The 16,690-nt window shown below is 37.8% G+C and overlaps 1 protein-coding gene across 2 annotated transcripts in view; it reads left to right on the forward strand.

Moving 5' to 3' along the window:
- Nucleotides 1-16,690, forward strand: part of SIM2 (SIM bHLH transcription factor 2) — a 64,473-nt gene that overhangs the window by 13,478 nt on the left and 34,305 nt on the right. For both annotated transcript variants that reach the window (XM_054628174.2, XM_054628173.2), the window contains exon 4: nucleotides 10,014-10,122. In XM_054628174.2, the coding sequence (XP_054484149.2) occupies nucleotides 10,014-10,122 (109 nt within the window). The remainder of the gene's footprint in view (nucleotides 1-10,013; nucleotides 10,123-16,690) is intronic.

The following is a 16,690-nucleotide window of genomic DNA, read 5'->3' on the forward strand; positions in this document are numbered from 1 at the left end:
CTGGAGGAGGAGGAAAAAAATTTTAAAAAGGAAAAAGTCCTTCAGAGAGGGCACAGAAGGGCCTTTTTAAGAAATAATTTAAAATTAACTGAAATAAACCCCAGAATTTGACTCTGGGAGCCTGAGATTGTGTCAGATATTGAGGCTGCCCGTGAAAGGCAGAGAAATCTGAACAGGGGGTTTATGGTAAATGCACTGGAGGAGGAGGAAAAAAATAAAAATAAAAATAAAATAATGTTTTAGAGTGGGCACAGAAGGGTCTTTTTATTAAATAATTTGACAATTAACTGAAATAAAACTCAGAATTTGACTCTGGGAGCCTCAGATTGTGTCAGATATTGAGGCTGCCCATGAAAGGGAGAAAAATCTGAACAGGGGGTTTATGGTAAATGCACTGGAGGAGGAGGAAAAAATAAAAATAAAAATAAAGGAAAAAGGGGGGCAGATTTATGAGTGTTCACATGGAATTGAGGGCAGTTTTTCCTGAGTTTTTCCAGCTCAGTGCTCTTTTCAGTAAAGCATTTTATATGGTTGTGATAGAACTCATAAAACTCAGTTTACTACTGTTCTGCACCAGGACTATGAGGGGGTTTTATGGTTTTATGGTTTTTTTTTCCTCTTAGATGGACATTTCTAATTTTTTTTGCCTTCTTGGGATAGGCACAAGGGCAAAGAGCCTGCATTTATTATAGAAATTGCAATTAAAGTAGAAATTGTCTTTCCATGCCTTTGTTTGGAACTGAAATTCACCGGTAGCACCTGACCCAAAGTTTGCCAAAGTCTCATTAAAAAAATTCCTCATTAATTTCTGCAGGCCCTGGATGGGACTTGCAAGGAGCTGAAGTGTTCAAACATTTATCAGTAAATAAATGAATTGAAATAAAGCCCAAAGAGCAGAGGAGCTGAAGGTGAGAGAGAGGAGAATATTCTGAAAATATTCTGAAATTAATTCAGGTGAATTTATCCTGTGGCTGTTTCCATAAACAGAGAGAGAGAGAGGCTTTAATGGTGGGGATTATTTACCTTAATTTTTTGTAGTAATCCGTATTTTTAATTGAATAAAATGTGGAGTTTTTTGGATGTGTGTTGATGACAATGATTGTAGAATTAGTGGCTATAAGAAAGCAAATGGAACTCAAGAAGCAGAGAAAACAAGGATATAAACCCATAAAAACCACTTCCAAACTCCTGCTTCTCTTAGAAAAAGCCATTTTGGGAATAAGCAGCCACCATAAATACTTTTTTTTTTTTTTTACCTGTTAATTTTAAAAATATGAGCAGGAAACATTCTTAGTGCTGTTTGTTAACTCTGCTCTGGTACAGTTTCAGTTGTTTCAAACCATTTAATTCACGTTCAAATTCCTTTAAATCTTGCTTTGCTTGACAATCAACTTCCCTCCACAAGGGCCCTGTTTGCCACTCATTTTTTCAGCCTGGGTTCCTCTCACCCTGAATTTTCAATCCTGAGGGATTCAGGATTTTACCTGCTCAAATCCATCCATTTCATCAGTGCCATTATCCCAAAGCACTGAGCATTCCCATCCACCCATCCTGGAGCAGAAATTCCCTGCCCTGTATGTTTTGCTCCCGAAATTCTCCAAATTTTGCCCAGAAATTGTTCTTTTGGAGGAATATCCATCCACCAGATCTTGACTATTATTATCATTATTATAATTTTTATTTTATTTTTAATTTTAATTTTATTATTTTAAATTAATTTTTTTTATTATTAACCCAGTTATTTGGGACAATTAAAGAATTATGGGATCAATGGGACACTAAATAGACTTTGGCACGTGTGGGAAGAGGGGACTGGCAGTGTCACACAAGTTTTAATCCCATTTATCCCTCCTGGTCATCTGCACTGTCTGAATCCCACATACATGGAAATATCTATAAGTCCTTCGTGCAAGTTGGGCTGAGGAAAATCAGAAGATTTGGCCAAGTTGTTTTTTGAAGGCTGTTTAATTAGCTAAAATCCCAAACTTTTCACTTCAGCAGGAGTTTGGAACAGCTGAGCTTGAAAGCTGTGGGATTTAAAATAGAAGGGATTCTCAAAACACAAAAATTCACAGTGAGCAGGGATTGATTTATAAAATTTATTTATAAATAAAATCGTTAATAAAATAAATGTATTAATATAAATAATATAATTATATGTAAATATATATATAAATATATATAATATATAATATATAATATATAATATATAAAAATATATATATAATATATATAATATATATATGAATATATAATATATATAATATATATAATATATATAATATATAATATATATAAAATATATATTATATATAATTATATATATTATTTTATATACATTATTAAAATGTATTATATTATTTATATTAATACATTATTATATTATATAATAATTATATAATATATAATATATAATATATATAATATATAACATATAGAATAGAATTATATTATATAATATATAATATATAATATATATAATATATATAATATATATAACATATAGAATAGAATTATTATATAATATAATAATGTATTAATATAAATAATATAATACATTTTTAATAATAAAATTAATTTTTTGATAATACAATATTTTTAATTTCTTTCTAAAATTTCATCCTGATTTCTCACCAATCTGTTCTTGCTCTGCCTCAATATTCTCTTTTTGAAGGGATAATTTGGCTTTAAGCAGACCCAGCACTGATTTTGGGCTGCTCCCACTCCTCAGAATACAAATCCATTTATCCTGGGGTATTCCTGCCAGCTCCCAGGGCCCCCAAAGGGGATCTTGTTCCCACTCCTCTGGAAATCCTGGCATTCCTGCCCCTGCCACCAACCAGAATGGGCTTGGCCAGGAGAAGGAAATTCCCCCATCACAGAATAAAAAAGAAATTCCACATTATATTTCCAACAAGTGCCCTCACAGAGCCAAAGCAAGCTGAGAGCAGAGTGGTGGTGACTGGAAAAAAAAATCCTTTAGAATGGGCACAGAGAGGCCTTTTTATTAAATAATTTGACAATTAACTAGCCCACACATCAATTTCCTGCTGGAGTGCCATTTGTTTAAAAATATATCGTTCAACTAAATAAAAAAGCCATTTAAAAAGAGTTTTGCAGACTATTTTTGGAGGCCTGCTACAGTGGCCTTTATCTTCTGGCCGAGTTTAACTTCAGCAGGAAGAAATTAAAGCTTGAGCAAAAGCCAGGCTGCCTAAACCAGTCATAAATGTCAAGGCAGCATTAAGGATTGTTTTGAAGCACGGCTTTGCCTCAGAAACAGAGTTTCTGAAAAATCTACATCTTCATTTGTGGCCCTGCCACTTCATTTGTGGCTTTGGAGTTTGATTTGCTCCCAGCTGGAGCAGGAAAATTGGGAATTTTGCTGGAGGACCCTTCCTCCAGCCCATCCCAGCCCAGGGATCAGCTGCCTTGGACAGCCTGGCACAGCCAATTTATTATTTTGCCTTTTTTTTTTTTTTCCATGGATAATAAACAGCTTCAAATTCCCCAAATATTTTTTTTCCCCTCAGAGTCCAAAGGCACAAAAAAGAAAGGAAAATCCTCTCGGGGAGCAATGTGGAAAGACAATTTTTAATTTAATTTGGAGGTCTGGAGCTTATTCCAGCAGTTTTCTGGATCCATGAGGGAGCCAGGCTTATCTTTGATAAATCTTGAAATATTTCACCACAAATGAACTTCTCCAGGAGTTTATTTTGCTTTTATCCAATGAGCCTATGAGAGGTAAAATATGTAATTATTTGCTCTAGAATCCATCCACTTAGCCCTGTGTGTTTATTATGAATCATTCCTTGGCTGGAAAAAAAGAAAATAAATCTGAGTTGCTCATAAACCCCCTGTTAGCAGGAAATGCTGAGATTTGGTATTTACAGCTATTAAAAACTGCATCAAGGAAGGTGCTTTAATAACCTGAGGCATGGGGCTTTAGCTTTATGAATTGAGCTGTAGAATTTCTGTATTTTAAAGTTTTCAGGGTTTCTTTGTGGGCTTTGAAAGAGCTGAATGTGCCTAGCAGGGGGCGAGACTCCAAATTATGGATCCACATTTTGGTTATTTGACCCTGCCTTTGCCCCCATCCCTTTGCTGGTGGTTTTATTATTTTAAAGTCCATTTTGAAAGTCAATTTTGGGGTCAGTTGTTGGAATCTGAAATGCAGGGAACTCTCAGAACTTTGGGCCTGGAAGCCAAAGCTTCGAATGAAACCCAGGATTTGATCGGAGACCTTGGGAAAGGCTCCCAAACTGAGGGGCTGGAAGGGAGAATGGGGATTTATGGTTAAAGCCAAGGTTTAAAGCCAAGGTTAAGCTAAGGAAAGGAAAGTTTAGAGTTTTAGCGTTTAAGATATAAAAATAAAAGCAGTTCCAGAGGTAAACAAGGAGTTCAGAGTGCAGCACTGTGGGTTTGTGTGTCAGAACATGAGTGGCTAAGAAAGCTCACACTGGAACATGGGTCCGTGGGATGAAATATTTAAGGATTGGGTTAAAACCATAAATATCCATGTTGGCAGTGTTTTATTGGTCAATAAGTCCTTAAAAAATCTTGTCATTCATGTTTTTGTGACCTTCTGGACCATGCAGTGAAGATGTGAGCTGAGCTCACCCTTCCTGCCTGTGTAGAAGATAAGAAAAATAAATCACATCACCTGAAGAAGCTCAGAGTTCCCATCCCTAACTCATTCAAAATTCACCAAAACCCCCACAGCCAGTGCTGCACCTTTGCTCCTGCTGATTTTCCAGGGGTTGCAAATAAACCCATCAGAATAAAAAAACCTTTTCAGTGATTATAACAAGGAGAACCAGTCATTATTGCACAAAGGATTTTCAGCTTGAATTTTAGACATAAACCCTGGGACAAAAAAAGTGAAATTTTGGATAAAACGGTGACCTTTGACCCTTTGAATCCTATGGAAAAATGTGAATTTCCACGAGGAATCGTTTAAAAACAGGGACGAGTTTGGGAAAAGCAAGAACCATCCATGAGTTACAGTTTTTAAGAGAAAATATCAACTGCAGCTGATGAGGTTGGTCAGCTTGATTGGGGTTTTTTTTTATGTCAGAAATCCCCTAAATTAAAGGGATATTTATAGGGTTATATATAAATATAAAATTTATTTATTTATTTATTTATTTGTTTGTTTGTTTATTTATAGGGAATTAATACACAGCCACCCATGAATTCTATTTTTTTTCCTTCTTCTTTTGGAAGGGAAATTCTCTGCTAAAAATGGCGCTTTCATTCCAAGGGCAAAACATTCAGTGAAAAAAAAAATCACTCTTAACCAAAGATAAAATAATGAGAAGAGGTTTGTGAGTGATGCTCCTTTGGACACTGACCACAGAATGGCAATTTTGCCCTGTTCTGAAAATGAAATGTCCATCATCAGAAGAATTTTTAGACTTTTTTTTTTAATGTAGGTGATCAGGATATTTATGAAGACACCTCTGGACACTTGCAGGATGTTTGTCCCCTTGTAATTAGAAATAAACAGAAGAATTTCCAGGCAGGACCCACAGGGAGATTTTGTGTTTTCCTTCCCCTCTGACAAGAAATTGGATGTGGGGTGTTCCTGCAAAAGGAGCAGCCAGAGCTTTTTAAGGGCAAATTTATAGAAAATGACATAAATGAAGCAATGTAGATAATCACCTTCCCCGTTCCATCTTTTTCTTCCTTTCCTTTCCTTTCCTTTCCTTTCCTTTCCTTTCCTTTCCTTTCCTTTCCTTTCCTTTCCTTTCCTTTCCTTTCCTTTCCTTTCCTTTCCTTTCCTTTCCTTTCCTTTCCTTTCCTTTCCTTTCCTTTCCTTTCCTTTCCTTTCCTTTCCTTTCCTTTCCTTTCCTTTCCTTTCCTTTCCTTTCCTTTCCTTTCCTTCCCTTCCCTTCCCTTCCCTTCCCTTCCCTTCCCTTCCCTTCCCTTTCCCTTTCCCTTTCCCTTTCCCTTTCCCTTTCCCTTTCCCTTTCCCTTTCCCTTTCCCTTTCCCTTTCCCTTTCCCTTTCCCTTTCCCTTTTCCTTTTCCTTTCCCTTTCATTCCTTTTCCTTTTCCTTTTCCTTTTCCTTTTCCTTTTCCTTTTCCTTTTCCTTTTCCTTTTCCTTTTCCTTTTCCTTTTCCTTTTCCTTTTCCTTTTCCTTTTCCTTTTCCTTTTCCTTTTCCTTTTCCTTTTCCTTTCCTTTTCCTTCCTTCCTTCCTTCCTTCCTTCCTTCCTTCCTTCCTTCCTTCCTTCCTTCCTTCCTTCCTTCCTTCCTTCCTTCCTTCCTTCCTTCCTTCCTTCCTTCCTTCCTTCCTTCCTTCCTTCCTTCCTTCCCATTTATTTTCCTTTCACTCTCTCTTTCTTTCTCTTCTCCATCTCCCCTTTCCTTATATTTTTTTCCTCTTTTTTTCCTACCTCAGTGCATTTTCAGCCTGGTTACAAGATCAGCTCCCTGTTGATGTTTTTGTGTTTGCAGGGAGGGGCTGTTGGAAAGGAGCAGTGGAGGAAGAGATGCTTAGAGGGGGGGAAAAAACAAAAAGCAAATTTGCACAGCCCTGGGAAGGGACATTCCATGAATAATGCAGAAAATGGAAGGATGAGGAACATTTTCAGGGAGAAAAAAGCAAGAAAAAAAAAGATTGCTTTGTGAGGGCAGACAACTTCATTTACTGCAAAGAAAAGGCAGCTGCCAGGATCTGAGAGAGGAGCGGGATGGGCTCAAAGAGTGGCTCCAATTACTGCCCCTCTCTGATCCGGGGGCCCGAGGCACACGGGGCAGCCCAGAGCAACTGAGACTCATTTCAAACCCTGCACTCTCCTGTTTTCCTTCAAATTTCATGATTTTAAAATTCATTTTTTGGAGATTTTTACAGATTTAAAGCCAGGAGCGACTGACTGGGATTAATTTCTGTGTCCAAAGCAGATAATCCCACAATTCTTCCTCTCCTTCCCAGATCAATTCCTTATTTTCTGTAGCTTTTCTTTGCTCATCCTGCATTGTAAGGAAATCCAGGATAGGAATAAGGAAAATTATTTTCAATTTTGGTCCATTTATGTGTGTTTTGTATCAAATTTTTTGGAAATTAATCAATAAAAATCTCAAAGCAACAGCATCTCCTTTGGATTCCCAGAACTGGAGGAGATAAATAAAGGAATTCAGCTCTGTTTCCTCATCAATTCCTCATTCTCTGCAGCTTTCTTTGCTCATCCTACATTGTAAGGAAATCCAGGATAGCAATAAGGAAAAATATTTTCAATTTTGGTCCATTTATCTGTGCTTTATATCAAATTTTGTGGAAATTAATCAATAAAAACCACAAAGCAGCAGCATCTCCTTTGGATTCCCAGACTTGGAGATAAATAAAGCAATTCAGCTCTGTTTCCAGATCAATTCCTCATTTTCTGCTGCTTTCTTTGCCTCATCCTACATAGACAAGGAAATTCAGGATAGCAATAAGGAAAATTATTTTCAATTTTGGTCCATTTATGTGTGTTTTGTATCAAAATTTGTGGAAATTAATCAATAAAAACCTCAAAGCAACAGCATCTCCTTTGGATTCCCAGACTTGGAGATAAATAAAGGAATTCAGCTCTGTTTCCAGATCAATTCCTCATTTTCTGTAGCTTTTCTTTGCTCATCCTACATTGTAAGGAAATCCAGGATAGGAATAAGGAAAATTATTTTCAATTTTGGTCCATTTATGTGTGTTTTATATCAAATTTTGTGGAAATTAATCAATAAAAACCGCAAAGCAACAGCATCTCCTTTGGATTCCCAGAACTGGAGGAGATAAATAAAGGAATTCAGCTCTGTTTCCAGATCAATTCCTCATTTTCTGCTGCTTTCTTTGCTCATCCTACATTGTAAGGAAATCCAGGATAGGAATAAGGAAAATTATTTTCAATTTTGGTCCATTTATGTGTGTTTTATATCAAATTTTGTGGAAATTAATCAATAAAAACCTCAAAGCAGCAGCATCTCCTTTGGATTCCCAGAACTGGAGGAGATAAATAAAGGAATTCAGCTCTGTTTCCAGATCAATTCCTCATTCTCTCCTGCTTTCTTTGCCTCATCCTACATAGACAAGGAAATTCAGGATAGGATAAAGGAAAATGATTTTCAATTTTGGTCCATTTATGTGCGTTTTATATCAAATTTTGTGGAAATTAATCAATAAAAACCGCAAAGCAACAGCATCTTATTTGGATTCCCAGAACTGGGGAGATAAATAAAGGAATTCAGTTTTGTTTCCCCCTTAAATCCATTCCTGCAGCTTTCTGGGGGGTTTGGGGGGTGGCAGGCAGAGCTGGCAGAGGGGACACGGGGGGCACGAGGCCCTTTTTGGTTTTTTGTGCCTCTGTCAGCAGTGGGAAAGGCGGGAGCACATCCTGTGCAGGCAAAGCTCAGGGCAGGACAGGGAATACACAAATATTTAAGGCAGATCTTCGCTGTGAGTGTGTGTTCAGAGCAGTGAACATCCATGGAAATCTGATTTTTGGGTTCTCTCAGAGGCCATTTGTGTACCTTAACTTTTGTAGCAATCTGTATTTTTAATTGAAAAAAAAAAAACCAAAAGTGGAGATCTTTGGATGTGTGTTTGTGTTTGTGTTTGTTGGAACCCTGGGTGCTGAGAATTTGGGACTTTCTGTGCTGCCAGGCTCTGACCCCCAGAGAACACTGCACTGACCTGAGGGCCTGGAGAAGCTTCCAGAATGGAATGGCAGAACTGGGATTGTGGGGGTGGAGTTTGAATAGAAGTGTGTGAGATCACAGGGTGGGAAACTCAGAGTTTAAGGGTTTAGAATACAGGAATAGAGAGAAAGCAAGATGGAGGGTTTAGGGTGGAGGCTGCTCCTTCTTCTCCTTCTCCTTCTCCTTCTCCTTCTCCTTCTCCTTCTCCTTCTCCTTCTCCTTCTCCTTCTCCTTCTCCTTCTCCTTCTCCTTCTCCTTCTCCTTCTCCTTCTCCTTCTCCTTCTCCTTCTCCTTCTCCTTCATCTCCTTCTCCTCCTTATACTTCACATTCCTCTTCTCCTTTTTCTCCTCCTTCTCCTCATTCTTCTTCACCTTCTTGTTCTTCTTCACATCCTCCTCCTCCTCCTCCTCCTCCTTCTTCTTCTTCTTCTTCTTCTTCACCTTCACCTTCTTCTTCTTCTTCTTCTTCAACTTCTCCTTCTCCTTCTTCTCCATGGGTTTGGGTGGTTTTGTGTCATTGAATAAAAAAGTCCCCATTGTGGGCACGGGTGGTTGGGTATTGGGTTAAAAGTGAAAATAATTGAGGTGTCATTTGTTAATTGGACAGTTTATCCTTCAAAGGCCTTGCAGAGAGAGACAGGGCTCCATTTTTAGTTTGTTGGAGTGAAGTGCTGCAGAACTCAGGGTCTGTGAGACTGTGACAGAGATAAGAACTGATAAACATCTGAGTGCCAACAAGAAATACCCTCTCACACATTTAATCCTGACCCTGGTGAAAAAAGAAATTAAGACTTGACCTGTGTTTATAACAGTGATATTAGAATTAGTGGCTATGAGAGAAAATAGAGCTGAAGAGGTGGAGAAAACAAGGATGTAAACCCATAAAAACCACTTCCAAACCCCTGTTCCTCGAATATCTTCAGCAAAAGTCATTTTGGCCCTGCTGCTGGTGGGAGAACACAAAGGGGTTGTGTGAGAGCAGGTGAGAGTTTCTGGGAACCTGCAGGAACATCATTTTTATTTGAATATTTGCCTTCCTGAGAGGCATTTCTACAGCTCGGAGTTTTCCTCCCGTTTGTGGCAATTTAACTTTTCTACAGCTGCTCTAATTTATCACTTCATCCCCAGCTCTAACAGGAGCTCCTCTGTCCCTGATGCAACACCAGAAATTCCCACACAAACCTCTCCGACATCAATCACCGCTGAGGAAAGAATTAATTGGGATTAATGGCTGTGATTTGGGAGATGCTTTTGATACACCCAGCTCATGTTTTAACACTGGAGTGTTTGAGGGCAGAAAATGACCCAGCTGCTTTTATCCCATGGTTTCTTCCCAGGTGGAGCTGACTGGAAACAGCATTTATGAGTACATCCACCCCTCGGACCACGATGAGATGACTGCTGTCCTCACTGCCCACCAGCCTCTGCATCCTCACCTCCTGCAAGGTACTTCTGAGATTAAAACACACTGGAAAAGTATAAAAAAAAACCCAATTCCAGATTGAAATGTACCAAATCACAACCCAAAGCATTCCATGAATCCATAAGTTCATTTACATTTACATTTACATTTATTTATGGTTTAATTTTAATTTTAATTTTAATTTTAATTTTCATTTTCATTTTTATTTCTATTTCTATTTCTATTTTTATTTCTATTTCTATTTTTATTTTTATTTCTATTTTTATTATAGTTACAGTTATAGTTATAGTCATAATTATAGTTATATTTTATTTTTATTTTTATTTTATGTTTCATTTTGGGGTTTTGTTTATGCTTATTTTTATTTATTTTTATTATTTTATTTTCATTTCATTTTTATTTTTATTTATACTGTTCGAAGCTCAAATGGGGGAGAAGCAGAAACTCAAAACTGTGATCCAGGATTCAATGTTTTTACAGGGAATAAGGTGCCTTAAATTAAATCATGCCTTTTATGCCATGGAGCTTTAATTTTAATTTTAATTTTAATTTTAATTTTAATTTTTATTTATCCTGTTCAAAGCTCAAATAGGGGAGCAGCAGAAACTCCCCTTTGATCCAGGATTTATATATTTAATGTTCTTATATGGAATAAGGTACATTACATTAAATAATGCCCTTTGTGCCATGGAGCTTTTATTTATTTATTTATTTTTATTTTTATTTATCCTGTTCAAAGCTCAAATGAGGGAGCAGCAGGAACTCCAAACTGTGATCCAGGATTTAATGTTCTTATAGGGAATAAGGTACATTAAATTAAATAACGCCCTTTATGCCATGGAGCTTTTTATTTTATTTTTATTTTTATTTTTATTTTTATTTTTATTTTTATTTTTATTTTTATTTTTATTTTTATTTTTATTTTTATTTTTATTTTTATTTATTTATCCTGTTCGAAGCTCAAATGGGGGAGCAGCAGGAACTCAAAAGTGTGATCCAGGATTTAATGTTCTTACGGGGAATAAGGTACCTTAAATTAAATAATGCCTTTTGCCATGGAGCTTTTTATTTTATTTTATTTTATTTTATTTTATTTTATTTTATTTTATTTTATTTTATTTTATTTTATTTTATTATTTTATTTTATTTTATTTTATTTTTATTATTATTTTATTTTATTTTATTTTATTTTATTTTATCCTGTTTGAAGCTCAAACGGGAGAGCAGCAGGAACTCAAAAGTGTGATCCAGGATTCAATGTTCTTACAGGGAATATGCTACCTTAAATTAAACAAAGTCTTTTGTGCCATGGAGCTTTAAAGGGGTTTTTATCTCAGCCCAGTGGTTGTTTCATCTCTTTTATTTTGTCATCGTTGCTGAGGCTGCAGAAATCTTTTCCACACTCAGTTGCAAGGTCTGAGTGTGGAAAAGCACCAACAAAACCTCAGCTAATTGGGAAATGGAAGGATATTCTGAATATTTTAAAACAACTGTTAAATTCAAAGCTTGGACAACAAAACCAGACTTAATATTCTCCACTGTAAGCAGAGCAGAAATGGGTTTGGCAAAGGAAAAAAATCTCATTTAAAAAGTGACTTTTTGTGGAAAATCTTGTCCTCTTCTGCTGTCACCCACAGAAATATTGGCCCCAGCCTTGGAGTGTGAAGTTGTCACCTCAGTGTTGCAATTTCTGTGTCAGAAACAAAAATATTCCCATTTTTTTAGTTTGTGCTTCCTCGGGGCCAATCCTTTGAACTTCCAAAGATCAGAACCAGCACAAAGCAGCTCCCACTTGTATTTCAGAACTGATTTATCTGGATTTATTGATTTCAGCTGCCAGTTTCTGTCAGCCTTTTCCAAGCACAGCTCCTAAAAAACTTGAGAAATTTTGGGTTCTTGCTACGATTTTGTTCAGGATTTCTTTATTTTTTTCACTTTTGGTGCCTGTGCTTGGTTTGGGTCTCTGTGATTCCATCAGGGCAGAGCTGTAAATTCTGAATTCAGGGAATGTTGGTGTGCCTGGGAGCACCTGGGCTGCTCCAAATGCTGGAAATGCAAGAATTATCTCAGCCTCCTTCTCTTTTCTTCCTCCCCAAATAGGTGTTTTTGGGAAAAAACCCCTCCCTTGGTGTCTTGGAAAGCAAACTCTTCTTTTTCTCAATCTCCTCTTATATGATTATTTCATACTTTGTTCATTCCTCCGTCAGAATTTTTAAAAAAATATTGATATTTTTAAAAATCATATTGATATTTTTAAAATTTTTTCTCCCTTTTCCCAACTTACTGAGAAGCAGAGGAGACACCTCTGATGGAAATGATTTAAAGGCGATTTTCATGGTGGCACTGGGGAATCTTTAAAGTCTCTTCCAGCCTCAATAATTTGGTGAAATCCAGGAGTTTTCATGCAGTTTTGCTGATATCCAGAATTAGTAGTGAGATATTTGAATACCTACTGGCTTGGCAATGGCAATGGCAACAACCTCCTGTTTGGCTTAAAATTTAAATATTTTTCAATTCATTCTTAGAGATTTTTACAGATTTGAAGCCAGGAGCAACCGACTGGGATTAATTTCTGTGTCCAAAGCAGATAATCCCACAATTCTTCCTCTCCTTCCCAGATCAATTCCTCATTCTCTGCAGTTTTCTTTGCCTCGTCCTACATTGATAAGGAAATTTAGGGTCAAAATAAGGAAAATTATTTTCAATTTTGGTCAGTTTATGTGCATTTTGTATCAAATTTTGTGGAAATGAATCAATGAAAACCCCAAAGCAAGAGCATCCCCTTTATATTCCCAGACTTGGAGGAGACAAATAAAGGAATTCAGCTCTGTTTCCAAATAAATTCCTCATTCTGTGCAGCTTCCTTTGCCTCATCCTACATTGATAAGGAAATTTAGGATAAGAATAAGGAAAATTATTTTCAATTTTTGCTAAAAACCTCAAAGCAACAACATCTCCTTTGGATTCCCAAACTTGGAGGAGATAAAGAATGAAATTCTGTTCTGTTTAGGGATTATTTTATTTTCTCTCAGTTCTGGAGCGTGTGTATAAAAATAACCAGAATCTACAGCTAAATCTTTCTAAAATGAGCAGAATGAACAAATATTTATTTACTGTTGCCTTCCTTGTGCCAGTAATTCCCTTTCCTGCAGTGTTTTATCCATTAAAATCTTGAGGTATAACCTGAGACTACCTGGCCTGCAATAACCAAATGAAATTTTTTATTTAATCCAGTGAAGATCTAAAAACTATTGAATAAATGACAGGAATGAAGCAACTTCTGTCTGTGTCTGAGTAGATATTTTCAATATTTAAGTAAAACATAAAGTTCTAGAAATAACTTAAAGGGCAGTGAAGTGAAAGTGGCTTGATTAAAAAAACAACTAAGAGGAAACCAGACTATTTTAATGGCATTTTTTTGTCATTTCAGTTTGATTTTCTCTCTTTTAATCTTTTAAAACACACCTGAATCATCAAGTTGCTGGGTGGAATAAAAAATTTCCTTTGATAACTTTATTTTCTTATATATTTCTGCAATCTGGGGCATTGCTTGGGCATAAATCAACTTTGCACTGCAGACACAGATTTTTATATCCCAAATTTCCAGCTTGGCTCACGGAACCTGCCTTGCTCAAGATGTTTTCTTCAGCTAAAGCTCAGATATTTATATCCATTTTTAGTTCAGCAGTTGCAGCTGGATAGGATCTGTTTTGAGAGGAATAAAATCACAAATATTGACAATATCTGTGCTTTGTGATATTCTGGCATTGGGATTAAAGAACTCAGAGCACAGATTATTTTTGACGTCTGGTTTTAGAGTTTTTGTAAATTTGGGTGCCACCTCTATTTATTTCTCAGGGAAATGCAAATTATTGCTTTGCATAAAATCAGACAGTGTGTGGATTTCTTTACACAATCCTCACTCAATCCTCACATTGTTTTTCTTCAGATAAATCACCCTGGTATTAAAAATAAAAACCCCACATTGTTTATAAAGCATAAAAATTCTTAAATTATTATATTTTAGTGTTTTTAAATTCTTCTTTTCTTCTTCTTCTTCTCCTTCCTCTCACTCACCTTCTCCTCCCTTACCTTCTCCATGGGTTTGGGTGGTTTTGTGTAAGTGGATAAAAAACTTCCCATTGCTGACCACAAGTAGTTGATTATTAAGTCAAAAATAAAAATAATTTAAGTTTCATTTCTTAATGAAACAATTTATCCTTAAAAAACCTTATAGAAAAAAATACACCTCCATTTTGTAGGTTGTTAGTGTGAAGCATTGTGAAAGTCACAACTTATAAAACTGGAATATAGATAAAAACTAATAAACATCTAAATCCAAACAAAAATGCCATCTCACACATTTAATCCCAACCCTGGCCCTAGGAAAAAACCAAAACAACTCAACATTACTTTATTACAAGATGTTTTCAAGTTTTATACCCTTAACAAAGCATCATCTTAAGTTATTAGTTATATTAAACCAGCTCATTTTATTTCTTGAACACAGTAATAGCATATTGTATTTTGCTGTTATAAAGTAATTAATGTTAATAATTGATTGGTAAGAGTTCAAAGCAAATTATTAAGGTATGGATGTTGTTCAGTAAGGTACTGTAACCATCCCTTATGAATTTATTTTATCAGTTTCTATGTAAATGGCCTTGTTGCTTTTCTTTGCTATGGATAAACTCGAATTTTATTAATTTCCTTTCCTGCTAACTTAGTTCTTTGCTCTGCAGAGCAGCTGCTGAGCCTGTCTGCACCTGGGCAGTGCCCAGCACCCTCTGGGGGAAGAACCTCACCCTAAAAAACCCAACCCAAACCTGCCCTGGCCCAGCTCCCGCTGCTCCCTGGGTCCTGGCAGCTCCCGGATCAGAGGAGCTGCAGCCCCTGAGGAGCTTCCCCTCGGCTTCCTCTGCTCCAGACGCACATTCCAAGTGTCCTCCCCTTGTGTGGCCCCTCCAGACCCTTCACCATCCTCCTGTCCCTGCTTTGGGCACTCTCTGAGAGCTTTTAGAACTTCCTGCTCTGGTGGTACCCAGAACAGCCCCAGCACTCGGGCTGAGGTTGATCAACAGCAGCTCCAGAACTTCCTGCAGGCCTTGAGGAGTTTGAAGCTTTGCTCTCCTCACACAGAGCTTAAATCCAAATTTCCAGGCCAGCCCAAGCTGCCAGAGCTCAGCAGCAAAGAGTTTGGGCTCTGGCATGGTGAGGGGACAAGGCTGGCAGGGGTTTGTGACCCTGATGCCTTGTGCAGGCTGCCCCAGAGCAGAGGCTGGGCAGAGCTAAAGAATAAAGCAGGGATTGATTCAAAGCATCTCCTCCATGGATGCACCTTGGGCAGCACCAGAGCCCAGCCAGGGCTGCACCCAAGATGAACCAAAATGGCCCCAAAATGCACGGCCGGGCACGGGCTCTGTCCCTGGGATCAGTTCTGCTCCATTTGCATCTTGCAGTTCATTGTCCCATCCCAGCTTTAGCCCCTGCAGTCCCACCCTGCTTGTTTTTCTCTCTCCAGCCCACGGGGTTTGTGCTCTGGGGCTGAGATTTGGATCATTTGTCCTTGGTGCCCAGCTGGAGCAGGAATTGTTTTGTCTCCCTGCTCTGTGCACAGAGCTCACCATCCCAGAATGTGAACCCAGACCCACACACTAAAGCAGCACAGAATGTGGAAAATAGAAAAGCTCAAACCTGAGGCATCCATGTGATGCCACCAAGTTCCCTCTCCAGGGGTGATGAGCACTTTGGATGAGGCTGAAATTGGGGCTGGATTTCAGGACTGGGTCCTGAGGGCTGCCCCAGGATTATTGATCACACCCAGCTCCCACCAGCAGGGCCTTGGAAGGGAAAACCATGGAATGCCAACACAGGCTGGGATGAACATGAGCAGCCAGGACCTTAAGGCCTCAAATATTACAACCAAAACATCTGGGGCGCTGCTCTGTCTCCCTATTTATGCAGAAATCTTTGTTTCCCAGTTCACAACACTGAGTTTAAGGCTTGCAGCAGGGCAGCCACACTTCCCAATCCATCCATTTCTTGTCCCGGCTGCTGCTGCAAGCAAGACAACAAGAAAATAAAAAATATTTGCACTGCAGGTTAACCAGGAGAAGGAATTAATCAACGCTGCCCTTCCATGTGTGTTTGCAGGCTGACATTGTGTGCCTCTTATTGCTTTCAGATGCTTTTCCTGGGATTTGAAAGCTTTAAAACACATCCTTAGCTGCCCAAATTTTGCTGACTCACAGGGCAAGGCGTGGCGTGCTAACAGCAGTTTGTGAACATTCCCCAGAGCAGGGAAAGAAATGTGGAAGTTCCTGCAGTTCTCCCAGTTTTCTGCTAGCTGGATAATTCTGAGATGATGAGTTACAACCTGATGGAAGCTGCAGAAGAATGTGGAATACATGATGTCAGCCTTTCTCCACTCCACTTGATGCTTTAAGGGCTCTGTTTCCCTCAGCCATGCAGCAAATCCCCGGGCAGGATTTTCCTCCACATTCCCTAAATGCAGAAACTTCATATTTAAAGAAGGGAATAGAAAAATTTTGCATCTGGGAAGATGTTTTTTGCATGAAATTATGAAGAATT

This window comes from Agelaius phoeniceus, chromosome 2 (assembly GCF_051311805.1).
Source record: "Agelaius phoeniceus isolate bAgePho1 chromosome 2, bAgePho1.hap1, whole genome shotgun sequence".
NCBI lineage: Eukaryota > Metazoa > Chordata > Aves > Passeriformes > Icteridae > Agelaius > Agelaius phoeniceus.